General features: G+C 46.2%; 2 protein-coding genes across 4 annotated transcripts in view; one reads left to right on the top strand and one right to left on the bottom strand.

Moving 5' to 3' along the window:
* LOC126518382 (KICSTOR complex protein SZT2-like) overlaps positions 1-3243 on the bottom strand; it is a 256520-nt gene extending 253277 nt beyond the window's left edge. Inside the window, exons 1-2 of one of the 2 annotated variants that reach the window (XM_050168245.3) lie at positions 3091-3243; positions 2466-2600 (exon numbers count right to left, since the gene is read on the bottom strand). In XM_050168245.3, the coding sequence (XP_050024202.2) occupies positions 2466-2600; positions 3091-3114 (159 nt within the window). In that variant the 5' untranslated portion in view covers positions 3115-3243. Of the gene's footprint in view, positions 1-2465; positions 2840-3090 lie in introns of those variants that run through there. The other variant, XM_055064554.2, reaches the window with a different exon arrangement.
* A 128-nt stretch (positions 3244-3371) lies between these two features.
* Atac2 (Ada2a-containing complex component 2) overlaps positions 3372-27409 on the top strand; it is a 45037-nt gene continuing 20999 nt past the window's right edge. Inside the window, exons 1-11 of one of the 2 annotated variants that reach the window (XM_072285543.1) lie at positions 3372-3443; positions 3506-3696; positions 3789-3903; positions 7377-7511; positions 8444-8589; positions 13507-13670; positions 15067-15200; positions 16009-16115; positions 17011-17163; positions 19541-19754; positions 25727-25847. In XM_072285543.1, coding sequence (XP_072141644.1) covers positions 3606-3696; positions 3789-3903; positions 7377-7511; positions 8444-8589; positions 13507-13670; positions 15067-15200; positions 16009-16115; positions 17011-17163; positions 19541-19754; positions 25727-25847 — 1380 coding nt within the window. In that variant the 5' untranslated portion in view covers positions 3372-3443; positions 3506-3605. Of the gene's footprint in view, positions 3697-3788; positions 3904-7376; positions 7512-8443; positions 8590-13506; positions 13671-15066; positions 15201-16008; positions 16116-17010; positions 17164-19540; positions 19755-25726; positions 25848-27409 lie in introns of both variants that reach the window. The other variant, XM_072285542.1, reaches the window with a different exon arrangement.

The raw sequence follows: 27409 nt of genomic DNA, 5'->3' as shown, positions 1-27409 counted from the left end.
CATCATGAGACCACTTGAAAGCGACTAGTTGAATGCACCATAAGCAACTAAGTGCCATAAGCGATTACGTCCATGGAAAAAAAGTCATTTCATTCTCATTCCATCCTGACCAAAATGAGCTCAATGCCATTCCCATTCCATCCCTGCAGAATCGACTATTATATACATATAATCTCTTCCGGGCTTTTACAGAAAGAATGAAACTAAATGTTTCCAAAATAGCTCCAATTCTGAGATGACATCTCTGCAACCATGGTCCTGATCATAATTCACTATGTGCAGCCAAACAATAATAATAACTACACTGTGCTTTAACATATCAGAAGATGCTGTTAACTAAATTTTCTTCTAGAATAATGCTACCACTTTGCACCGCTCGTTGTGGAAGTGCAGTGCAAACTCTACGCAGGCCTCTGATATGCAGTGGCCAGTAGCATTTAGTGAGGCATGGCCTCCAGGACCACGAGCACAGCACACGAGAGTGAATGATACATACTCTACTGTTTTCTCGGAAGATCTACTGCTTTGAATCAAAATTTACTTAGCAAATTAGTGATTTTGAGGTGCAAAACAAATGCCGAGAATTTTTTTTTTTTTTTAAGCATTGCCATTTATCACCTTTAGTGCATCCTTGATGAACTGCAGTCAACCTTCATCCCGAAAATCGCACAAGTCCTGACACACATTCCGTGTCTTTTTACTTGTGTGCATTACGTTACAGAATTTTCCATTGCAGGTTCCTTATAGCACAGATTCCAAAGTTGTAATTAGGGGAACACAGAGTACTGCAAGCAGCAGGTTTTTGCTCTACAAGCATACATCCTGATGCATGCACCCGAATGTAGCCTGCTTATGTGCTTTTTAATTTTCGGCAACAGTGGATGTGCCTCTTTTTATCACCACTACAATATGTCCGTGAGCAACAACTTTTGGCACAAGCCGATAAAAAAGGTAAGCATCAGAGGTGGTCGGAAATGGCAACAGATGTCATACCTGACCCGAGTGTAACTGAATCCTACAGAGACTTGATAAACAGAGACCGATAAAAAAGGTAAGCATCAGAGGTGGTCGGAAATGGCAGCAGATGTCATACCTGACCCGAATGTAACTGAATCCTACAGAGACTTGATGCTTTCATTTTTTACAGCAATAAATTAGTTCAACGATATGACTGACTGAATTAGAAAGTTAAACACAAAGGCCATGCATCTAGCCATCACTGCATGCAGAGGCAATCTAGGGAAAATAAGGCCACTGGACTTTCTCAGTATGTCTCAAAAACTGGTGGCATTCCATAAGAAGAAGAAATTGAAAATGCCTTCCTTAGGGTCCATTCAAATCACCTCCTACACAAACCATGAACTACCTTTCACCTTCAGCCTTCACCGGATGAAATGAGTGGCGACACACACATGATGTCATGTTGCAGTGGTGAAGCGAATTGCAGTGTCCCATCTAGCAAGCTAGTTGAGGAGTTGCAAGCAAAGCAAGTGGGCCTATATTTAGGTCAAGGTCTTAAGTGCTATGTGCACAAGCTGCACTGCATTCTACATAAAGCCAAAAAACTTCATCCCTAGCCTCTTTGCAAGTAGCTGGGCCTTCGGGTGAGAACAGACTTGCAATGGTTTATGTTTCTACCAGCAACAACTCAAAATATTGACATGCGTACTTATTTATTCCTTTCTCGGGGAATACATTTCACTCAGCACTCAGCTCAGCACAAGACGCGCCTGCATGGTTGGAACTTACTCGAACGTTATTGTTGATTCCATCTGTTCTGTACGTTCTTGCCAAACCTTGTGTAATCAAATTGTATGCGCAATGCCAACTGTGTAGTACTTTCTGTTAGGCACGCGAGCACCAGCGATTCCGCCGGAACCTTCGAAGAGTCATGTATAAAGGCCAATGCGCTTGACTCACAGATCAGATTTTCAACGATCGCCGACTGTGTTCGCTGCTATTGTTGGGCTTTGAGTGTCGCTTGCTTTTAGGGGCACGAGTTTGCCCTATAAAGAGTTCATGTCATCATTCACAGTTTTGCTACTGTGGTCTTGTCTGTCACTACAACGTGACAATATTGTGGCACACCTGCAAACACTGGCGCAAGCGCAATGAGCATGTTAAAACAGACGTTTAGGTGAGTTGGTAAGACATATTTGAAACGGAACAGCGCGGTTTTCACGGTGACAAGCAGGGAGAAACGACACGGACGAGCGCTCAAAAAAGCAATGAGCCTGATACCGCTGCGCAAGTGCATTTGATTACCATCAAACAGATGATTGTAAAATAACCACAGCAAACAGTCTATACACAGGCTGTTGTCCCGAAAAAGCTCACAATGTTTTGACCAACTGAACTGTACATCCTTAGCGTGAAAAAAATCTGCACAAACCCAAGAAATCACGCGCTGCTACGAACCACAGTGAACGAACACAGAATCCAGACGACAAAAGACACGCATATACCTCGCATGGATGCTTCAGTTGGATGACTTTGCCGATCTGGTTGACAAACCACTGCGCCCTGATGTACCTCGACACGCGGTACTGTTTCTTCATCTGCACGTAAACGCAGTCCGCCTCCAGCGTCGGTGGAGATCCCTGCGTTTTGGACACGGCAAACATCGCGGGCGCCGGTCAGGAACCGATCAACGTGCAACTTATGGGTCACATCATCGCCGCAGCAAGCTCCGGAAACAACGTGAGGCGCGAGCACAGAAAACAGCTTTCAAAAGGGCATTGTTGTAGCGTGTCTTTCGGACATCCAGGCGCCGAACTACCGGCGACAGAGCGAGAAACAATCGCGCAGCTTGCGGGTGCGCTTTGCGAGAACGGAGCCCGGGAGAAAGTTGATAAGCGCCGCCCGAGACAAACACGGCTGGCAGCAAAAAGAACGGAGAGAGGGCGAGGGAAAGATTAGAGCGCGATTACTCTCGGATATCTCGCCGAAGGAGTTCAGTCGATAGCCGCTGCCCGCACATTTAGAAACCATACGCGCCGAGCTCGGTGCGACAGAGAGAAGAAACAAAAACAAAATTGGGCTCAGTTTTCGCAAGCATATAGTCGGGAGAGATGCAAAAAAAGCACTGACTTCTTCCACGTCCTCCGCTGCCATGGTCTTTCATTTGACTCCCGACGTGGCGGGGTAACAGCGTATTACGCGTTTACATCAAGAAAATTGTGAGAAAAATTATGCACGAAAACAAGCCGAAATACGAGCAGCCGCCGCGTTATGTTGCTTGCAGGGGGCCCCATGTGATAGAGAACATTTTGCAACTGGAGTAACGCTGCACTGTTTTGCTCGAAGCAAATGGTACGCCAACGCCCTCTTCCGTTGGTTTGTGTTCATCCACGAGGTGAGCATATCAAAGATGGCAGCCTACATGAGCGCGTCGTCGTGTGGAGTTCCGTAGGAGTCGTCCGGTCTTTGAATGGGTTCGCCTAGTTAAGTCGCGTTTTTCTTTTTCTTTTGACATCGCTTCTGAGACGGACTATCTAGATTTCAGTTTTGATCCGGGAGTATTCATGCCTGCTTCGGCGGCAACCGAGCCGGACGGATAGCTTCGGCAGATTCCCTCAAGCGAGTCGGCGCTGAAATCTTGCGCCATGGACTCTCTGCACTGTTACTGCAATACAGCGGACGTTGACCGTACGATGATGCTACAGTGTACTGGGTGCAAGCTTTATTTCCACTCAGGCAAGTTCGGAACGAAACTTTTCTTCTTTTTCGGCGACGCGGCGGATCATGTGTGACCGCGCAAAGCAACTGACAGCTACCGACTCTTCCAGGGTGTCTGAAAAGCAGCCATCGTAGCACACTTGTCGGCGACCTATTCTTCAAGCTAACCTGCGACCGATGCACCCCTGATAACGTAGAAGTCCTGGAGCGCCTGAAGATGCAATGGTAACTAATGTTGGTAGCTGTTGCTCACCCAAGTCCTGCTGGTTGATTCGAGGTATTGTCGCTCAGCGTTTGGAGAAAACATGTGCAATAATTTTTTTTTTTTTTTCGCGGAGCCGCCTGAGAAGCCTGGAGGACTGTTTTGGTGATCCAGAGCAGTCCTCGGAGCTAAATTAATTCTCTACATCTTAATGAATTGTGTGGTTCTGACCACTGTTACTTGACCCGCCGTGGTTGCTTAGTGGCTATGGTGTTGGGCTGCTGAGCACGAGGTGGCGGGTTCGAATCCCGGCCCCGAGAGAAACGATGGAGCATGTTATATTTGAATGTGAAGACATCTGCCCAGTGGTCGATTTAGGCACCACTGGCCTCCTTGATGCCCTTGGGTTCAGCGAGAGCAGTGGAAAAGTAAACATGTCCAATTGGTAGAAGTAAGGAAACGACAAAAAACGGAGACGTAAAGCACAATTCGCAACAGGGGATCAGAAAATTTGGTTGTAGGAGTTCATAGTGTTTTTTTTTTATTTTTATTGTTTAATCTGCGTAGCACGTTAGGCAGTATAATAGCAAAAGCTTGGTGGCATAACCCACCCCCCGCTCCAAAGGGGACGCTCATAACATCCATCCATCCACGACGGCCGCATTTCGATGGGGGCGAAATGCAAAAACACCTGTGTACTTAAAGGTGCATTTTGAAGAACCCCAGGTGGTCGAAATTTCCGGAAACCTCCACTACGGCGTGCCTCATAATCAGAAAGTGGTTTTGGCATGTAAAACCCCATAATTTAATAAATAATAAACCACTGTTACTTGTAGTAATATCAGGGTAAAAAAATTCACAACAGACGTAATGAAACGACTGGTGCGATTTTCATATAATCGTTAGCGCTACTTTTAAAACCATGTAGATCAGCCAACGGATCGGTCAGGAGGATTGTGACTGCAGCACGAAGGATAAGGGCTTGAAAAGAAATACACTGCTGACTGACGAGACGCGTTTATACTGAAAAGTAGTGCCAACTTTACATCAATATGATAAAAAGTGCCCAGTCATCTGCCATAGCACCTCTTGTATACTGCAGGCACGGTTTTCGTGCAGCAGGGCAGCTTAGCAGGGCGAGAGGGTTGCAGCCAGCAGGTCACATCTTGCTCTGCCGTAGTGATACTCTGGAGTGCATGAAGAATGTAGGAGTGCATGGCACCTTTGCTCCGTCCCTATATTGCTTGTATTAATTCGTGGGGAGTTACGAAGGCACATACAGAATGCCCCAGTGGCAACAAACATATTCCACAGTCACACACCATTTGCACGAGCAGTAGGTCACAAGAAAGACAGCTAGCTCACAGTGTGTGCATACAGTAGTATAGAGAAATTTGACCCTCGCTTAAAAGGCCCTCTCGCCGTCAGTCCTCCCCATGAAACATGAACTGCACAGTGTGCATTGCCACAAAGACACATCACTAAAGGCCAAGGTAAACCCTCCATAGCCACAGCTATAGCTTTTATCTTTTGAACAGAGACCAATGAACGCACAGATTCGGATCCTAAAAAGTATAGAGAAAGAGAATCTGCAAATATAACTGGCTGGTGCATATGCCATAAACTCGCATACAGTGAAATCTCACTCCATTGAACTTCGAGGGACCCACGGAAATAGTTTACTAAACTGAATATTCACTAGAATATGGAAAGCATGGGGCACAGCAGCCATCAAGTCAAAAGTGTGAAATGCAATTTATGGAGTTATGTACATCAGTATATACGAAATCCATAAAAGTTATGTTGCTGGGCCTATGTCATTTTGAACAAATATATACATGTAATTTTCATTTGCACTGCTGCTGTTAAAGCGCGAAAAGTAACAAAGCTGTCCAGAGAGTCTATGTTTTTGTGCACTACCTCTGGCACAGCTTGTTGCTGAGACACCAAGTCTCGCAACTTTCCACGGCATCCTACAGCCTCGGCTAGAATGACAGGATTTGAATCTGCCTCGGCCATTGCATTTTCCTCGTCGCACTCTTCTTCTTCGGGACGAAAACTGGCAACAATTTCCAGACCTGATAGTTCAGCACAGGTAACCAGCTCAGTGCACATAGCCACCGCTGGAGGGGTGATTCGGGGGCGCAGGCATCGGCTACGCCAGTGCTGCAGAGCGCAAAGCTTCATTGAACTGATTTCAAAAATGAGCCCGGGTCCACTGATCAAGTTAGCTCAAGGGAAATATTCGCTATTCAGAAATTAGTTTAACTGAAACATTTTTGCATTGAATGCATAGAAAAACTGCCAAGGATTTTCTAAAGGTTTGTTATTCTGAAATATTCGTTAAACCAACGTTCATACAACTGAGGGTTTACTGTATAACACTGAGCACGTACTGGTGGGTGAGTTGGTTATGCATGATTACAATGAAGGCGCCAAATAAAACAACGGACGTATGAAGGAGACACGATACAACCACGCCTAAGTGGTTGTCTCATGTCTCCTTCCTACATCTGTTGTTTTATTTGGCGCCTTCGTTGTAATCACTGTATAACACAAGGTGTTGCTCCAGGTTCAAAGTTGTTAAGGGTAAAATTTTGTTTTATGTGTGTGTTCATGTTATATGACCAAATACCAGTGGCAAGTACAGATTCCCCTCATGTTGTTTCATGATCCCAACATACAACACTGGTGTCCTCACATGGTACCGACTTGTACACAACAGAAAACATTTCTTAAACAACAATTCTCAACACAACCCGCAGCAGTGGCTGAGCAGTTATAGCATTTTCCACTGCTGGACGCACTTTCCTGAACTGAAACGTAGCAAAGGAGAAAGTAGACAACGGTGCAAAGCAGTTGAACGCACTGCTCTTCCACTGCACCGCATGCCTTCTTAGCTTTATCTGTACAAACCTGCCCCTTTCATAGCCCGCTTCTGTGGCTCAAGGGCTCGGGAATGAAGCGACGGGTTCATTTCCCAGCTGTTGCAACTGCGTTCGAATGAGGGCAGAATTTCGAGAATGCTCATACACTTGGGTATGAGGGCATGTTCACGAACACCAGATGGTGAAGATTCATCTGGAATCCTGCACTACATTGTCCACTGCACTGTACCTGTAGCACTGGCTGTACTACAGGTAGCACAGCCATTGCTGCACACACAATGTATGTGTGATTGAGAATGCGTGAACAGAAGCCATCAAATCCCATGGAAGAGTTCTGTGCTATCACCCTGGAATAAACTGTTAATAGGAAGACATAAAGTAATTCCTAGAAGTTGCTAGGGGCGTTGTCACGCTGCCAACAGGCATGCTCTAGACCTGAAGCTAGCTGTCTGTGAAAACTAATGGCACAAGTGTCGCTTGCAAGATGCGGAGGGGGAAAAAGAACCTTCTAGTTTGCTTTCTTCAGTTCGTGTTTCATTCTGCTCTGGCGGTAACATGATGATTGCTTTTGGTAAGAGTGACCTCTCACCACTGACATGTGACCGCAGGATCCAGGTCATCATGCTCACCCTGTACAACCTCCACGTCACTGGCGCCAGTGGAAAGCTTGGCTACTTCCGCTGGCGGGAGCACATTTGCAACTTCATCGACCGGCACTGGACAATATTCTTTGGAGAATCAAGGTACGCAGAAGACTTAGGCGATAAAAAAGTTAGGCTTTTCTGTCTTCTTTTTTTTCTGTCTTATTTAAAGGTTACTGTACTGAATGTCCTTTGTGTGGTAGGTGCTACACTCCTCTTTCTTATACTTTAGTTATTTGTGGTGTCATTCTGTCAGACATAATACTTAGTGGCACAGCTGTGCAAACATATGAGCACTTACTGCATAAGAAGACCTGAAGGTTCAAAGCAAGAACAACTTACGTTTCGGCTCCCGCACAGCAGCCTTTTTCACAAAATCTTTGTGGAGGAGTCGCATGTTCCAAAGCCAGCTAGTCTGACAAATTGGTGTAAACTTGTGCGAGTAGCTTTTAAAAGGCAAATAAAAATAACTTCACTAGCTTGTATCTTGTGCATCTGCTTGCTTGACACGATATATCAAGGCCCATATTTCCAGTTGACCACTTCTGGGAATATCTTTCAGTGCAGGTTGACTGGCTATGCCAGGGAAAGTGCTTATAACTAAAGGAATGGCACACATCTCATCAGCCTTGCTTTCACATCACATAGTTCTCAAATTCATTGACAGAATGCTTAAATTCCATGTGAGGCATTAAGTTGGACATTTGTGCAAATGTAGAAGTGCCCTTAGAGTGATCAGTCGAACATATGGCCTCGGCTTGCAGTGACAAGCACTTGTTTCTCGACACGTTAGCGCTGAGTTTAGACAGTGCTGAATAACAACCACAACCACGTGCAAACTTGTGAAGGGGGCAGAGGTCATCATTCTTTCATTCTGTCTAAAAAATTCTTAAGCTAGCATGCCAGTGCAAAATTAGAAACTAACGCAAATACACATAGCGTGCTATTTTGTGTCTGGCACACTCAGGTAGCTTTTCATTTAATAATTTTTTGCAATGTTCACTAACTCTTGGGTGATATAAATGGCCCCACAGGAAGCGGACAGCTACATTTCGCGGCACAGTCGCTGGAGTGCTGTCATCTGGTTGTCCACTCCTGTTTCGTTCCGGATCAGCTGAACTTGGAGAGAGTGGATGGTGGACGCTGACCTCAATGAAGCCCCCGTCGCCTGCTGATTTTGGTACCACATCAGTTTTCCAGGGGACAGTATTTCCTGGGTGGCAATAGCATGCACTACGAGGTTCTTCACGCATGCACACTTGTGGCTCCAATTTTAGGGTCGATTGTAGAGGGCTTTTTGAGATGCCCTGATAACTTAAGGTATTCAGGTGTGCAAGATAAAGAGCTTTTCTGCCGTTTATCGTACACCTCCCCTGCCTAACATGAAATAAAAGAAAGAACTCTCTTCAGAACTGCATATTCCATACCACTGTCGATAATTGAAACCTGAGAAAGAAAATTCAAACTGCAACAGTGGAATCAAACAATTGTGCTTGATGTAGACTCATTAGAGTGTTCATTCAATCAGAACATCAGCTTGCAATACACTGTTCTTTGTCGGAAAAAAGTTGCACCTTCGTGCAAAATTCGTCAACACATACCCTTTTTTGTTACATTTGCATTTTAATTATCTTTCTCACATGTCATTCATACCTCACCGCAGTGGCTAAGGCATTCGATTGCTGAGCACAAGAAGAACGCTAATTCGATTCCCAGCCACATTCCAATGGGGGCTGAATGCAAAAACACTTGCGAGGAGGCGGAAAACCATTTATTGAAAAAAGAAAGACAAGCAGGTGTCCTTCTGCTTGTGTGGGGAGGCACCCTCAGTCCAGGGCTCCCGCTGCTCTTGCTTTTCCGGGCCCACCGCACAAGTTGCTGCTGGTCACGAGGCACCGAGCTAGTCAGCACAGCTTCCCACTACTCGGGCGTCGGGTTGGGTGCTTGTGAGGCTGCCTTTACTTTGGGGCACGCCCATGTGGTATGGTATAGGGAGGCGTAGTCGTTACAAAGGGGACATCTGTACCAGTATAGTGTAGGATGTATTTCGTGTAGTCTGCTTAAATGGAGGTATGTGTTATTTTGTAATTTTCGCCATGCTACAGCATCTGCGCATGAGAGGGTCTTTTGTGGAGGTGGGTATTGTCATCTGTTCTATCTGTGGTGTTGTAATGTGGCATTGTATTGAGTAGCAAGCTTTGGGTGCGCATCCAAAGAGCCGGCGCAGCTGACATTGTCACCCGAAGGTCCATCGTCGTCACGAATCAGTTGAGCGTCTGCACTTCGCTGCTTTCGTTTGTCCCGCTGGCAAGGCCTTGCATGCCCTCCCCTCTGGTGTGCCTCTCGTGACGTCACATGAAGAGGCTCACTCGGCTGCTCAATCAGGTTCCAGTTTCATTTTTCCATTTTCTTGCTTATTTAAAATTAATGTCAAACTTGCAGAACAATTCTACTATCAGGCACCTTTCAGGGGGGTCTTCGGAACCTAAATATTTCATTACCTTGACATGGTAAAAAAATCACCGGAGTTGCCCTTTAAACAGGCCCTGAACCGCTTTTAATTGACGTCTAGAAATTCTCTTGACGTTAAATTAGACTACTTCAGAAATACTATGCCACAAAAGGTACAGTAGACTCCCTTTAAGACGAACTTGAAGGGACCATGAAAATTTTTTCGTTTTATCAGAAGAAGTATTGGAAACATTGCCAGGTGCATCCAAATATCTTACTTCAAAACGGTAAATGCAGTAGACGGGGGGGGGATAAGAAAAAGCATTTATTTAGCTGAACTTCATAGAGAACTGTTTTCAAGTGGTACTCTTGCTTGATTTCATCCAGTCCATGATGGATGTTTGGCGCTTCTGTGCTAATCGGCAAGCAGCCACAAATGATGTCATCTCGCCTAATGACATATAAAGTCCTTCCATGACTTCATGCTGCTGGAAAAAGTTCACTAGGGAGTTAAAGCAGGTATCTGTTACGTCACAGGTTATCGGTGCAGGCTCCGAGCTAGCGAAAGTACGGAGGAGCGCACAGCAAAGCAATGCAACCTAGAGGAAAGTCTAGGTGATGTCAAGCGAATTGGAGAAGGAGAAACAAGGTGAAGCGTCGCGAAGCAGGAAGGTAGGCAGAAGCGCATTGGGTTGACCTCCTCTGGCAGTTGCTACAGCTTTCGTTTGCGATATGGGCGTACCGGGTCCGTATCGGGATAACATCGTCCTCGCGCGCCGCACAATGTGTGTGCGAGTGAAAGTGAGCGCCGGTGAGCTGACGATGGCAGCTCTATCTCGCATGCGCTAAGGAGGAAAGGGGGAGGGGGAGCGCGCCGTCTTCCGTCACGCGCATGACACCGGGAAGGGAGGGGGTTGTTGTACTTCGGTCGTGGGGGCTTTATCTTGAACACGATCTGCTTTGGGGGCACAGTCTAGGTGGGCCGATGGCTCGTAGCTTTGTGTGCGCTGTGTTCTCGCCGCTCAGTTTGTGCTGAAGTGATAGAGAGCACGAGAGTCACTTCGCTCGCTGCTGCTGCAAAACGACAGCATTTTGACAGTGAGCGTCCGTGGTCATAGAGTGTGATGTGTTAGTTTAGTTAGTAGGCGAATGTTTGCAAGGGAGGTTCTACTCCGCTGGCAGCTGCATATGGCGTGGCCACGTGAGCCCTGTCTTGAATACGATCTGCGATGCGGACAGTCCAGGGGCACCGAGCGCCGATAGCTTTTTATCACATGCTCGTCATCCGCATTCACGAAGTGAAATGTCACTGTCTCTTAACGCGATAGCGTTAAGGCGCCTGTGTCGCAGAAAATCCTACGTCAGCGTCCCGCGTCGGACGTTTCTGCAAGAAGATTTTTGAACCACCCATACCCAGGCCCTCCATTTGACGCAAGGAATTTACTGAACTAATTGAATTTCTCAAGATAAAGTACGTGTAAAAATCGTAAAATACGACTTACACATAACCTACATACATGATAGCACTCAGATTGTAATTTGACTATACAAGAAAACAATTTTGTTACACGAAAACTCAAAGAAACCCCTTCATGCACATAAACCGGCCGCGGCGTCCTCCATTTTATGCACGCCGGTGCAATGGGTGTCTTCGGGGCCACGGAGTGACGTGCCCGGTTCCTTGCAATACCTCCAGCTGGCACTCACCTCCGCCGCATCACGGCCCACACAAGAGGCTGTGTTTCTACCACAAAGCTTGCCTTCGTGCATAGCGTTCGCAGCCAGCATTTCCCCGGTAAACACTACGGTTTCATACGCTCCAGTTGCCGGGAAGCATGAGAAGCAGTCAGGGATCTTTGAATGCTATCGTGTTCCACTCTTAAAGGCGAAGCTTAAGCGTCCTCCAAATTTTTTGTTTCCTCCTCTGTCCACGGGTGCTGTGCGCCGCAAGCCTCCAGTAGGGTGCCTTGATGCGCACGCCCCCGGGCATGGTGCATCGAGGCACCCTAGCCTCCAGGATCAGAAGCGGTGGCGGTCACTCCGAATGTTCGTCCTAACCGAAGAGCACATCTGAGTCGGTTCGTCTAAGCATTCTTTCTGTTTTTTTTTTTGCATTGAATCTTTGGAAAACCAAGCAAACATTCCCATGTTGTTCGTAAAAATGCAAGAATTCGTCTTAAACGAGTTTGTCTTAACGAGAGTTCACTGTACTTCAATGTATTCAGCACAAGCAGAATTATTGGCTCTCAAACATCACATTAGCAGTGCTTCCGTTCCTTCTTCAATTACTTGCACTGCAAAGGCTACGGCAAAGCAGGACGTGCCCACAATGCGACGTGCCCATAATGCTCCACCTACTGAGCATCACCGTGGCACACAGTTCAAATTTGGTTTTAATGTTCACATAGATGCCACTATTTCTCATTATTGTGCTTACGACATGCCAAACGCCTCTCAGTGAGCTGCAGGGCACTTGCCAGTCGACTAATTGTGGCACCCTGCGCCAGCCTCAGTGTCTACCCTATGTGGCAGACCACAACTACATGCAACTGTGGCGTGTATGCAACTGCAGTGCGTATGCAACTGCAGTGCGTATGCAACTGCAGCGCATAAGCACAGCATTTGCTTTGTGCACCACAGGGCTTGAGTGCCCACTCGCCCTCATATGCTCCAGCCTGGCTGTGCTAGGTGGTGCAGACTGGCTTTGTCCTGCACCAGCTTGACCGAAGGATAGTAGCCACATCAAACTTGCACCTTTTGAAGTGCTGTCAATAGCTCAATACGAAGCAAATTCTGCCAAGACTTCTAACCAGGAGGGGCCAGGAGTGAGCATGCGCTGGCAAGAGTGCGTGTGGTCTGACAAGTTTCGCATGGTTATAGGCTAGTTGAGTGTTCAAAACTAGTCGCAATTAAGCAGACCCGACAGTTACGGCACTAATAGGGTTGCCGAAGTTTAGTTCCTTCACGGGGGGCCGCGGCCGAGCATTAGCAGACCATAGTCGGCTTGTTCCGGACGTGCGTAATTATTATCGAAATTCGAAAGAAAGGTTTTGCTTACAGCCTGTTTATTAAACTACATCAATAAATATACACAGTAGCAGTAGGCAGAAGCGAACTGGCGCACTGACCCAAACACCCTTCTTGATTGATGTTAGCTATTGGCCAATAGCAGCTGCATCTTGGCTGAGATGTTCACAGCAGCATATACTATCTGTGGACTGTCTTTTCACCAAGCCCGAGGGGTGGTTCAGGACCCCTTTAAGGCCATCCAACAAAATTTCATTAGTTCACAATAGTACAGAGATTAGAATTATCGCCAGACCTTCGTCCAGCAGTGGGCATAAAATGGGATGACGATGAAGAGGAGCAGGAGGACATAAACGAGTACCATACCCCATAGATGTCATTGTCGTTCCTCTAGAATTGTGTTCTGTCAACGTGCTGTTTAGGTGAAGTCAACTGTTTGTCACTAAGAATTTGAAGTAGCTCCTATATATTTTTTGTTTTGTTTTTTCTTAATTCCCTGAGAAAGAATCCTCCGTGTTGAAAATGAACTCGGGCGACAGCCTTACAGTGTTCCTTTCAGCCCATGATGCTGCATTCAGACAAGAATCAATTGATCATAATTCAATTTGCTTCATTTCAGAGGGCCCTAACACATTGCTGGCAAAGTGCCGAAAGGCAAAGATGAATCCTGCAGCAGCGGTAGATGAGAATCCACCAGTTTTGGATGGCCCTCGCCGCCGTAATGTTGCAAACTCCCTGCAGGCAGCCATAAACCTCAAGGAGAAGCGGTCCCTGCTTACCAAGGTTAGAAAAGAAAAATGACTGGGAGAGGGAGGCGCACTAATTCATTGGTGAGGGATTGCTCAGAACTGTTCATAGCAATATGCACGCATGTTATTGTTGGCCAATTGGAAGTTACCTGCACATCTTTCTAAAGGTATTGCTCCCTCCATAGTATGACTAAACTGAAATGAATGGAACAAACCTGGGCTAGAGGCCCAAACCACTGACAAAAATGCAGGAATGTGTTTGCACACTTTCAAGGTCTGTACATTTTCACTTTTTCAGATAGTCACATCTAGTGCAGTTGAGTGCGAGGTATAAAAACATTTGAAGGCAACCTCATCATGTAATGACATTTGCAATGCATCCAGCACCTTTACCTCTTTAAAATTCTACTGCTTAGATCACATGTGGCTATTATTAGTCATTGAGAAGAAGGGAAACAGAGGGGCTCAATTTTTTTTTAATCACGACCAGATAAAGCCAAGGAAAGCATAGAGGTAAGTAGCTGTGGTTGATGTTGAAATGTATAATATAATGAAAATAAATAGAAATTAAAGTGGAGGGAAATATAACTTGTTGCCGGTGGGGACTGGACGCACAGCCTTCACATGGCACGTACGATGCATTACCAATTGTGCTACAGCGACGGCCGTCAATACGTCCACCAACTTGGGTATTTATGTGTATTAGATCTAGCCCTGGGAGTGTTAGCTACTGCCACTGAGAGCCATGGCAGGTGGATGCGGAACATACTAACTTGAGTAATCATAATAGTACGTCTTATAAACACTTCCAAACATTTGTATTTGCTAAGTGTGATCCTTTTACATGTGAGATGCGTGTGGTAGAGTTTCTACAAATTCGAAAATATATGTGCCGGTACTCCCGCGATCTTGTGTATCTCGGAGGAATTGGATACTTTAGCCATTCAACAGTTTTCAAAAAACATAGTCATCCACAGCTTATACAGGTGAAGTGCTACTAAGAGAATCTGTGTTCTCTTGGAACAAATTCATGATGCACAACCAGGCAACTGGCATCATGAACTCAACATTTAATACTGCAGTAATATTCTAAATGTTCTATTCAAGCACGGTCCAAACATATCCAACATTTTTATGTACTTTCCGGTAAAAGTGGTGACCAATTGGGTGCATGCTTTTCAGAATTTCGCTTTTCATCTGAACCTAGTTACACAACTTGTGTGGTTGGCATTGAATCACAGTACTATTAATTTATTTACAACTCACTTAAATGCTGTAAAATAAAGGTTCAGGTGAACTCTAAAGTTCAAGCATTTAGGTTCAGCATGGTGGAATTTTCGTTTGAGTTGAGAAATATCTTTTTGAGAAAAAGCCTCCAGGCAGAAAAATGTGATGCATATTTTATCTTCATTTATTCTTTTTTCACACAGCCTGCAGCAGACTCATCAAACTCAAGCACTCCCGAGAAGGTTTGCATCAAGACGGAGCCTGTAGACTCGTATGATGATACAACAGGTTCATCGTTCGACATGCACGACAGCCTGATGACGCCCGAGGACTTCCAGTAATATTTTTTAGACTTTCATATGTCATGCATTTTCTTTGCAAGCTCGTTTGTGGCAGCTTATAGTTGTTGGGTTTTTTTTTGTTGTCGTTTCCCACTTTTCTGAAACTGTGTATGATAACCTTTATATGCAAACTTTAATATGGTTTTGAAAGTGACTGCATGTGGGTAGCTTCTTGAAAAGCATTCATGTGAGATGGCTCCTCCACAGTGGAACCTTTTGTTTAGACAAGCCTACTTCATTGATTGTTTTTTTCCCAGTACAAAGAATGTTACCATGACTACACTAAGCATCATCATTATTAAATACTGTATATCATTGTGCCATGGCCACATTTCAAAATGCAGGCATAATTATTTTTAAGAAGTATTCCAGAAGTTACTATTCGTGCATAGGCTACACTCCCCTTCCTAGGCGTCAGCCCTGCAACATGAACACGTGCTATCGTCTCGCACTATCAACATTGTGAATAGAGGTTATCACGCTGTGTATGGGGCTTGTCTTGTGTCTGTTCGTTGCTTTTACAGTTGATAATCATTGGGAAGCACATCATCTTGGAGCACTGATGTCCTCCCAAAATTCGCATAATACGAATTTGAATGCCCTTACTTGTGCAGTGAGCATGTCACGTCTGTGTTATCGGAGCGTTACACAGTGCCGCTTGAGTAGTTCCCATGTGCTGCATGGCCACATGTGGTCCTGAGGGTTTACATTTCAAAGCTATCTGGTTTGATGACACTTGTGCCAAACTGTAGGTGGCCCTATTTAAAACGCTTGCCCACTGTTTTTTCTGTTTTGTTTGTGCAGTTGGAGTTCTGACCACGATCTCTTCGGTAGCGACCTATTCCGGCAAGATTTGCTTCATGTGCCCGAGCCTGCAAGTGATCCTGTAGACATTGTTTCTACGCCTTCCGGTGAGCTTGAAGACAAAAATGCCATTTTCTTGTGTTAACTGCGAAAGTAGAGAGTTGCATTTTGCTGTATTTTGCTGTTGTGCAAAGTTCTTTAGCTGCAGTTAATTTGCTGGTGATAAATTACTGTAGCGCAACTGTCAGCTGTGCTTGTGTCTGCTAAAACCTAGCCAGATAAATATTGGTTTACTCAAAATCCTGAATGCTAATTCGTAAATCTTCTGAGGTCATGCAATTTCTTATGGAAATATTTGCTGGATAATTTAAACAGTCGCATTTGTCATCTTGGGTTGAGCAAGGTTAAGCCTCAGCCTTTAGCCAACATTTCAGCAGGGAAACCTGTCGTCATCACAGCAAGAACAAGTCCCATTCCTGATTCCTGATGAAAATAACTCCCCTTATCAAAACGTTGGCCTCAGTCTAAGTGTGCATTCATACCAGTCATTGACAGGGGTTGCACGACTGACCACAATTGGTGACCGAGAAGTGAGTCGTGATGACCAATGTTCACACTAGCAAGTGCGACCTGCCCGTCACCACGCCGAAATGTGTCGCGATTGATGCTGTTCACGTCGGCTCGCACCACCATCGCTACGTAAAATAAGTGTCAACGTATACAGACATCCTTCTCCTTTGTCGCGGGTTAGTTGAGTCAGCTTACAGCTGCAGTTGCGAAATTGAAAAATCAAGCAACGAATAACTGACCCTTGACGATTCCTTTTCAACCAAACCAGCCATTTGCGACCAACTTGGCTGCCCAGTCTTTGTGGTTTGATAGTGTGAATGAACCCTGAGGTTTCTCTTGGTTTGACCACTGTTGGCTACTGCCAAGTCTCCACATTCCTGTGAACCTCAGTAGTGTCAGTAGTGTGCATATCATGCACCCATGCTTTCACAGATGGCCTCTTGCCAGTGAAAGTAGAGGTTGAAGATGATGAGATGCTGGACCTGGAAGATTTCAACGTCCAAGAAGCCGCTACCATGGATGCCAGCTACTTTGGCGTGAGGTCTCCCAAGGTTGAAGAGATTGTCGGCATCTTGCAGACCGATGGTGAGTACTAATTTTGGCTCTGGCAGCTCTTGGCGTGTATGACTACATTACACAACCTGCGTAGTTGCTTCAGATATCTGCACGGAGTTGTAGTACCGAAAGTCTGGCGAGTTGGCATTGCTTTATTCTCGAAACAGCGCGAGAAGATCGAACACGAAGACAAGACGTCAGTCATACCGGGCAGTATGTGGGTGTGCGCCTGAATAAACACAAGGATGCAGTAAAAAAAAAAAAAAAAAGAAAAAAAAAAAGGTAATGTCGCACTTAGGTGCGCATAGCCAAGAATGTGGCTATGTTGCTTTCTTTAACAACAACGTAATATTGTGTGGGCATCGCTATCAAAACATGAGAAAATAATTGAGGCTTAACATATAGACAAAGAAGCTGAGTTATGTGTGGCCGTGGTGGCCGCATTTCGATGGGGGCGAAATGCGAAAACACCCGTATACTTAGATTTAGGTACACGTTAAGGAACCCCAGGGGTCGAAATTTCCGGAGTCCTCGGCTACGCCATGCCTCATGATACGAAAGTGGTTTTGGCCCGTTAAACTCCATAATCTTTTTTTTTTTTTTTTTTTTAGTTATGTGTAAGCAAGCCAATTATCGCCCTGTCAAAGAAAGAAATGGCTCTAGAAGTATTGTAGCCTTAAAGCCACAGTGTTGTGTCTGTTTCTGTTGATGCTTCGTGCATTTGCTTTATTGTCACCAACATTGTGTATCACCCCATATGATAGGTTACTCTCATCAATAAAGATTCAGTTTATAGCCAGCGCCGCTGTCTTGTCTTTTCCGTCACCACGTCCAGTCTTTTCACATTGTTTCGAGATGAATCTGCATGAAAGTTGCCTAAATATTTCTTTGGTACTCATGATAGTAAAAAAGCACCGACAGTAGCGAAAAATAATTATCGTACAGTGAAACCTCGTTAAACCGTATTTGGCCGGAGCTCGGAAAAAGTATGTACTAAACGGTAGTACTGCTTAACCGAAATAGCATCGAGATCGCCCGCTTACCTGTCAAAAACGGAACTCAGAGAGAGTGCGATGAAAGGGGAAAAAAAACATGCAGTATTTATTCACTTCACGCAACAAAAGTGGTATTTTCGTTTGATGCCGTGGTGGCCTAGGACAACGACAGCGGCCTCAAACTTACTGAAGCTGCGTGCCAACTTTCCAGCCAGCCCCCTCTTCTCGGCAAACACTCGCATGGAAGATTGCTCGTTGGCGTTACGTATTCTCCGTGCACGCGCAGTAGTGCTGCAGAAGTCCCGGGGCACCTTTTTCATTGCCGGGTGCCGGAGTTTGGAATACTTTTCATTTGGAATAGAGTTACGTTATCGCACCCCTGTTCTCGTCGCGACGATTGCATTCATGAGGCTGACATAACGCACAGCTTCTGCCACTGTTGGGCCTGAATCGCCCGTGCCGTCGCTTTCCGTGTTGTCCTCCTCACTGTCGCTAGTCAGCACTTCGGCAACCACAGAGGCAACAATGGCGAAAAGTCGAACCTCGTAGCCGACATCTCTTTGTGGTCGCAGCAGCGCTGCCGAGCAACTTCGTCGCATTACAAATGCCACACACCATAGTCAAAAGCAGATCCCTGTCACGTGCCAGCGCCGACTTCTTCGTGTCACATTTGATAGCACGGACGATGTCTAATTTTTTCTTCTATGCTGAGCACCCGGCGTCTTTTTTTATCCAAGCTTCCGCATGACGTGAGTCCTCGCTAGCACGACGCCACAACGCTCTGTGGCACGGCGTCTAAATGATGTTGATGTTGATGTGGCTTCACGCACAAACGCACAGGGCGCTTGGAGGCCATTGTTCCGATCTCTGAGGCTTGTTGTTCTGCCGGGCCGCCCGATGGAGACAGTGCACCGCCGTGTTTGCGCGACGGAAAGTGGAAACGCTACGTTTTAACCGATGCGTGCGCAATAAGCGGGCATGGTTTATATGGATACAAAACACATTACGTTCAATGGCCGCTGAGTCAGGGATTTGACTTTACTACTTTAAAAACGAAACTACTGTTTAAGCGGGTATGGTTTAACCAGGTTTTACTGTACAAGGATATTTCTTTTAACCTAAACATCACATTTCAACCTTATACATCACAGTTACAGCCAAGCTGAGCTGTATATGTTTGACGAAGGTCTTCCTCGCCTGATGGCCTGTCTGCACTAGTCACTTCCATGTGAAAATATCTTCCTCCTCTCCCCCCCCCCATTTTTTTAGTTTTATAAGCTTTAGGCAACTCTTCCTCTGCTTATACCAAATGAAATGCTACAGTGTAACACAATTCCCAATGCAAGTTTGAAACCTTGCCTTAAAGAAAAGGCTCAGAAACATCCACCGAGACTGCTTCCACTCTTTTGCAGGTGAAGTGGCTGCAACTGAAGAGGTTGTGGCAGGCAACATTGATGACGACGACGGATCTGTGGCAAGCATCAAGGAGGAACCAGTGAGCGACTCGGAGAGCTGCTCAACAGAGACATCTCACTCACGTGCATCGGGGACCGCGAGAAAGCACAGGATGGACGAAAGAGGACGGCAGGCCACCATCAAAGAAGAAGCCTCACCCAAGAAGCCAAAGTAAGTCAGACAGTGCAACAATAGTACAGCATTAAAATGATGGTTCAAGGCTTATTTGAGGTAATGGTAAATGGGAGGCAGACCAGGCTAAGTTTGGCTCGCTATGGAGGCTCTTCATGAGAAGCTCCATAACGAGTCAAGTTTCTCTTTGACAGCATGTGGCCAGACCCATTCCTCGAATGACATTACCTCCTAAGGCCAGTACTTTTCCCAAAATGTCTCTATTCCTTTACACGACCACACCATGTGATGAACACTTGGAGTTAAAAGTTAACTCATTTGTGTATGCCTAGCATTGTCACTGCCAAAAGGTGACGACATTATTTTTCATGGAGCATCCTGCTCTGCCTGCATTTAAAAGGATGTGTGCACCTCGGGATAGCTCTTCAGCAAGAAGATCCAGGGAGATGTCACTGGGCTTTTGCTATCAGTTTATTTTCAGGGGTAACTAAAAGGCAAACATTAAAGGGCACTGAAACACCTGTTGAGCACAGTAACAAAACATTTCCGATCTTCGGATGATGCTGTTGTGAATACGCAAATCGCAGATTTTGCCACTGCATGCAGCAGCGAACCTACAACCTCGCACAGTAGATCACTTCCTCTCTCTCCTGCAGTTTGCGTGGCCCCCGTCTCTCTCTCTCTCTCTCTCTCTCTCTCTTTGTTTTACGCTTTATGTGGAATGAGCGATGGCGTTACAGCCGGCATGACAGCCCAGAGACGCCAACCAGTGGGCAATCATTTGTGACCGTGAATTGCAAGAAAAAAAAAAAGCTCGTGCACGTGTGTCCACCCTTCCGAACGTAAGATAGAAGGAAGCAGCAGCTGTTAATGCATTCCGCCCATCCTGTCGCTTCTCCGTTGCCAGATGCCAACCATGGAAGGCTAGCATAAGTGAACCGTATGCAAAAGAATTTAGAAAGGAGGAATAGGCAGGGCCTTGCTAATCAGTGCTGTCCCAGCTGAGAGGAAACAGTGTTGAGGTGGAATGGGAATGTAGACATAGTAAACATATCTAACATATCATATTGTCACGTGGTGGTGACGTTGAAGAACACAGTAGTAATAGTACTGTGAAAGACAAAACTAACTTTTATTGGGCGAACCTGTGCCCACAAAAACAGGCTACACTTATAGCACAACGATAGCGGCGAACATGGTCGGTGATCGTCGAAAATCTGACCAGCGGGTCAAGCGCGTCGGCTTTTATAGAGCAGTCGTCGAATGTTCCAGACTAATCGTTTGGACCCGCGTGCCTTCCACAAAGTTCTACACCATTCGCGCCACACGATGAAATCAGATAACACAACGTTCGGCGACAACAGATAGCCTGGTAGAAGTATCGATAACTTTCCAGAAACTTCGGATACATGCAGGCGCGTCCCGCGCTGTGCGATTACAGTTGTTAAGCGGCGAAACGTGGTCGCCCGATAAAGATAAGTACACGTGTCAATACCCCCCTCTTAAAAAGCATCGACCCGATGCTGCAAACCAACGAAGATAATAAACAAAAGCACTCGTAGCAAAGAAAAGAACAAAAATGACGAAGTTCGTCAGCGTCCGTAAAAGGGTTTAAGGCGCACCACGTGGACCACTTCAGATCGTGCGCGGCGCCGCTGTGAATGCGAAATGCCGTCTGGCACGACCTCATAGTCCAGAGCGCCAATACGTCGGATGACCTTGTAGGGTCCGAAATAGCGTCGGAGTAGTTTCTCACTGAGTCCTCGTCGGCGTATCGGGGTCCAGACCCAAACACGGTCGCCAGGCTGGTACTCGACGAAGCGTCGTCGGAGGTTGTAGTGTCGGCTGTCGGTCCTCTGCTGTCTCTTGATTCGCAGGCGGGCGAGCTGTCGGGCTTCTTCGGCGCGCTGGAGATAGCTAGTGACGTCGACATTCTCTTCGTCAGTTACGTGCGGCAGCATGGCGTCAAGCGTCGTCGTCGGGTTCCTGCCGTAAACCAGCTTAAACGGCGTGATCTGTGTTGTTTCTTGCACCGCCGTGTTGTACGCAAAGGTTACATACGGCAGGACCGCGTCCCACGTCTTGTGTTCGACGTCGACGTACATTGCTAGCATGTCGGCGAGGGTCTTGTTCAGGCGCTCCGTGAGACCATTCGTCTGCGGATGGTAGGCAGTTGTCCTCCTGTGGCTTGTCTGGCTGTACTGCAGAATGGATTGGGTGAGCTCTGCTGTAAAAGCCGTTCCTCTATCGGTGATGAGGACTTCTGGGGCACCATGTCGCAGCAGGATGTTCTCGACGAAAAATTTCGCCACTTCGGCTGCGCTGCCTTTTGGTAGAGCTTTAGTTTCAGCAAAACGGGTGAGATAGTCCGTCGCCACGACGATCCACTTATTCCCGGATGTTGATATCGGAAATGGCCCCAACAAATCCATCCCAATCTGCTGGAATGGTCAGCGAGGAGGTTCGATCGGCTGTAGTAATCCTGCTGGCCTTGTCGGTGGTGTCTTGCGTCGTTGACAGTCTCGGCATGTCTTGACGTAACGGGCGACGTCGGCGGTCAGACGCGGCCAATAATACCTTTCCTGTATTCTCGACAGCGTCCGGGAGAATCCGAGGTGCCCAGCGGTTGGATCGTCGTGTAGGGCGTGCAGTATTTCTGGACGCAGCGCTGACGGTACAACAAGAAGGTAGCTGGTGCGGACTGGTGAGAAGTTCTTCTTCACGAGCAGGTTGTTTTGTAGCGTGAACGAAGACAACCCGCGCTTAAATGCCCTAGGGACAACGTCGGTGTTCCCTTCCAAATACTCGACGAGATCTTTTAGCTCCGGGTCGGCTCGTTGCTGTTTAGTGAAGTCTTCCGCGCTTATTATCCCAAGGAAGGCGTCGTCGTCCTCGTCGTATTGCGGCGGGGGATCAATGGGGGCGCGCGATAAGCAGTCGGCGTCGGAGTGTTTTCTTCCGGACTTGTATATTACCGTGACGTCATATTCTTGTAGTCTGAGGCTCCACCGCGCCAGCCGTCCTGAAGGGTCCTTTAAGTTAGCTAGCCAACACAATGCGTGATGGTCACTGACGACTTTGAATGGCCTGCCATAGAGGTAAGGACGGAATTTAGCTGTAGCCCAAATGATGGCGAGGCATTCCTTTTCAGTCGTAGAATAGTTGCTTTCCGCTTTTGACAGCGACCGGCTAGCATACGATATCACCCTTTCAAGTCCTTCTTTCCTCTGGACTAGGACGGCACCGAGGCCCAGGCTACTGGCGTCAGTGTGGATTTCGGTATCGGCGTCCTCGTCGAAGTGTGCAAGTACCGGCGGCGACTGCATGCGTCGTTTGAGTTCTTCAAATGCCTTGGCCTGCGGCGTTTCCCACTTGAACACGACATCACATTTGGTTAGATGTGTTAGCGGCTCCGCGATGCGTGAAAAGTCCTTGACAAAGCGCCTATAGTAGGCACACATGCCAAGGAATCTGCGCACTGCCTTCTTGTCGGTTGGCTGCGGGAACTTTGTGATGGCAGCTGTCTTCTGTGGGTCGGGGCGTACTCCTGATTTGCTAATCACGTGGCCTAGGAACAAAAGCTCATCGTAAGCGAAACGGCACTTTTCCGGCTTCAGAGTGAGCCCTGATGACTTGATGGCTTCTAACACTGTCGCAAGCCGCCTAAGGTGATCGTCGAAATTTGCGGCGAAGACAACGACGTCATCCAGGTAAACAAGGCACGTCTGCCACTTCAGTCCGGCTAACACCGTGTCCATGACGCGCTGAAACGTTGCAGGCGCCGAGCACAGTCCGAATGGCATGACCTTGAACTCGTAGAGGCCGTCTGGCGTGATGAAGGCAGTCTTTTCGCGATCTCTCTCGTCGACTTCTATTTGCCAGTAGCCAGACTTGAGGTCCATCGACGAGAAGTGTTTAGCGTTGCAGAGCCGATCCAATGCGTCGTCTATCCGTGGAAGGGGGTACACATCCTTCTTCGTGATCTTGTTCAGTCGACGATAATCGACGCAGAAGCGTAGGGTTCCGTCCTTTTTCTTTACCAGGACTACAGGAGAAGCCCACGGGCTTTTCGACGGCTGGATGATGTCGTCGCGCAGCATTTCGTCGACTTGTTCCCTAATAGCTTCACGTTCTCGCGTCGAAACTCGGTAAGGGCTCTGGCGGAGTGGTCGAGCGCTCTCTTCGGTTATTATGCGATGCTTTGCAACTGGTGTTTGTCGAATCCTCGATGACATCAAAAAGCAGTCTTTGTATCGTCGGAGAAGACTTCTGATCTGTTGCTGCTTACTCATAGGAAGACTTGGATTCACGTCGAAGTCTGGTTCAGGGACAATGCTCATCGGGGTAGACGCGGCTGAATCCGAGAGGACAAAGGCATTGCTGGTTTCCACAATTTCCTCGATGTATGCGATTGTCGTGCCCTTGTTGATGTGCTTGAACTCGTCGAAAATCTGACCAGCGGGTCAAGCGCGTCGGCTTTTATAGAGCAGTCGTCGAATGTTCCAGACTAATCGTTTGGACCCGCGTGCCTTCCACAAAGTTCTACACCATTCGCGCCACACGATGAAATCAGATAACACAACGTTCGGCGACAACAGACAGCCGGGTAGAAGTATCGATAACTTTCCAGAAACTTCGGATACATGCAGGCACGTCCCGCGCTGTGCGATTACAGTTGTTAAACGGCGAAACGTGGTCGCCCGATAAAGATAAGTACACGTGTCAATATCAACATTACATATCTAGATATGTAAACATATCTCCATTCGTATTAAGTATTTAAAAAAAAATTACTCCAGTATTATAAGTCCTTGAAAGGTACCTCATTTATTCCAGCGTGTTGCTCAGGTTTCAAGGGTAGTGCTGTTAGAGCTACTCTGAAGGAGTAGTGACGAAAAGAAATTTTTGTTCCACTTATCATGCCTTTTTAAGTGGCTGTCGAGTCCATAATTACAGTATGAGGCCTCAATTCCTCCAAGAGCACCGCAACTTATTAATAACAGCACCTTTTGTACAACCCGTTGGAAACGCTTGTCAAGTGCAGCGCAGGTTCGGGCATGAAAAAGGACACTCATCTCGTTAGCAAAAGTGGAGATGGCAGAGTGTGCTTGTTGAAGGCCATACAATGGCCGTCTCACCAAAAGCTTCCTTACAGGCCCTTTCTCTTTGAAATGCTGCAGGACATGCTCTCCCCTCTTGTCTCACCAAGTGCTCAATAGACTCTGCACAGCTATAGTTTGTGTGTACAGGTGCCGACAAAAGTGGTATACTCCACGCAGCGGGAGCCGGAGCAACAGCAAACTGCATCGCAACGCCATCTACAGGCAGCATCTGGGATCATGTCTGCCGATAATAAAGGGCACCCATTGGCTGTCTCGATCCCAGAGATGGCGTCACGATGCAGCGTGCCGCTGCTCTGGCTCCCGCTGCGTGGACTGCGTGGAGTATACCACTTTTGTCGGTGCCTGTACATGTCAGTGGTATCTAGTGCAACAAGACCATCACAACAGGTTACAGTGACCTGGTGGGTTGCCTTTTTCACAGCTGAAGCCACGCTTCTCATGGCGCACATTTTGAACTTGTTGCGTTAAAATGTAACATAATTAATTATTGGTTGGACTTGGGGAATTCAGGCTTCATAGCGTAACTACTGGATAACAGGTACATATACAATAAAGCAACAAAGAAGAGACAATAATTTTCTGTCAGTACTTCCTTTAATTCAAGCTGGACCAGTACACTGCGTCTCTGGGAATGCCTCTGCAAATTTTCCGTGCCGAGTGGCAACTCAGTCATGGCGGAGATCACAATCAAGAAAGACTATTTTCTTTCTAAACTTAAAATTGCCTGCATAGATATGCAAATCATGCATAGATATGCAAATCATGCATAGATATGCTCACAAAATGGCCAATAGGCAACAGCCTACAAAGTTCGCCACCAAGTGGAAAGCAAAAGCTAACACAAGCCTAACAAGTGAGTTGCTGCTGTTTCTGTTATCCGCCATGCAGGTGTGTCCCCATGAGCATCTACGAGGAGCACCAACTGCTGAGCCAGATAGAGAAGTATGCCCTGAAAGTTCCTCTTCCCCCCGAAGCACAGAGGCTTAGAAGGAAGCTCCTTGTCAGGCAGGTAAGTGTGCAAGAAAACTCAAATTTTCTGTTAATACTGTAGATCCCATCAAGGCTCATAACAGGAAGGACATGTACATGGGTAATCTTAAAACACAAATTATGGGGTTTTACGTGCTACAACCACAATCTGAGTTTGAAGCACACCGTAGTGGAGGACACCGGATTAATGTTGACCATCTGTAGTTCTTTAACTTAAAACACAACATGTAACATGTCAATGTGTGCGAATGTAATTACACAAAATAGACAAACTACTTGCTTCCTATGAAATATTTCCTCTGAGGGTTGCCAGCTGATTAAATGCACTATAAACACGAATCCAATGGTCTTTAGTAAGTATATCAATAAATTATAAAACACATGCCGCTTTTACTATAAACAGTGCTCTATTAACCCCACAAAACCCGACAGAAATCCACACTAGGACAGGTTGATTGATTAATTAATCAATTAAAGCTTTAATTAGAACAATTTTTGGCACCAGCATTGAACCCCCTCTTGCTAATAGTAAGGAAGGGAACGAGTACTGACTGCCACCATACATATGCATTGCGCAATTGAAGCAAAATCTATTAACTGTTTAGTTTTATTATTCCTCGTTGTGTGCTCTAGCCAAAAATTAAAGGAGAAATCGCCAAAGACATCTTACTTTCCTTTGGTGCCTAAACAAAATAGGAGGTGTGGCGCAGAACAAAAACAGACATCGCCCCCTTCGACTTTTTGACCGAGAGAGCTGACGACTTGATAAATTAAAGCGAGCCTGAACTCGTCAAGACACTTGTAAATTTTATGTGTTCCTGTGTTTTAAATTTCCAGCAAGGTGCAAGCATGAATGACTGTAGGAGTATGAAGGGAAACCTCGCAGGAAAGTTTGAATTCAAAGTAAATGTGAGGCGGGGGGGAGTTGACTGGGTTAGACATGCTTGAATGTCCATTTTCGCAGAGTTTCATTGAAGTAATAATAAGGGCAACCATCGATTTTTCTTCTTCGAAGTGTATTATGTATCATGACAAACACTGGCTTTGACTTTTTTCACTTACGTGTGTAAATCCAATTATTTGAATAATTATTCAATTAAAGGGTATTGATTCTATACCCTTTATACCCATAATCTATACCAAGGAAAATTAAAACAATTCCTTCAACTTTATGTCTGGGCATGAAGAGTACATTTTTACCAGCAAAACAATGAAAGTTTACTAGAGTATAATAAATTAATTAGCATAGTAATTACTTAATTAGTAATCACTTTGCTGAACTATCCACAACTGACACTTGCTCCAGCGTATCAAAAGCACTATGATGGGCGTTGCATGTCACACGCTTGAATGCATATTTTGAGCTGTCAAACAACTCGGTGCAGCAGAAATGAAATTTTGGGCTTTCCAGGCTTAAGCAAGACAGTGTTAACATTGAGTACAGTTGTCAACCACTATCTATTTTTCTGGACTACAGATTGATTTAAGATTGGAAAGACAATTGGAAATTGCTTTTCCAGAGATATCAGACAGGCAGTACATGCAGTCTGTACTTCCCCATGAGTGAATGAATCAGAAAAG

The sequence above is a fragment of the Dermacentor andersoni genome, chromosome 11 (genome assembly GCF_023375885.2).
Source record: "Dermacentor andersoni chromosome 11, qqDerAnde1_hic_scaffold, whole genome shotgun sequence".
In the NCBI taxonomy this organism is placed as follows: Eukaryota; Metazoa; Arthropoda; class Arachnida; order Ixodida; family Ixodidae; genus Dermacentor; species Dermacentor andersoni.
Note: the sequence above shows the minus strand (reverse complement) of the source record. Positions and strands in the feature narration are given on the sequence as shown.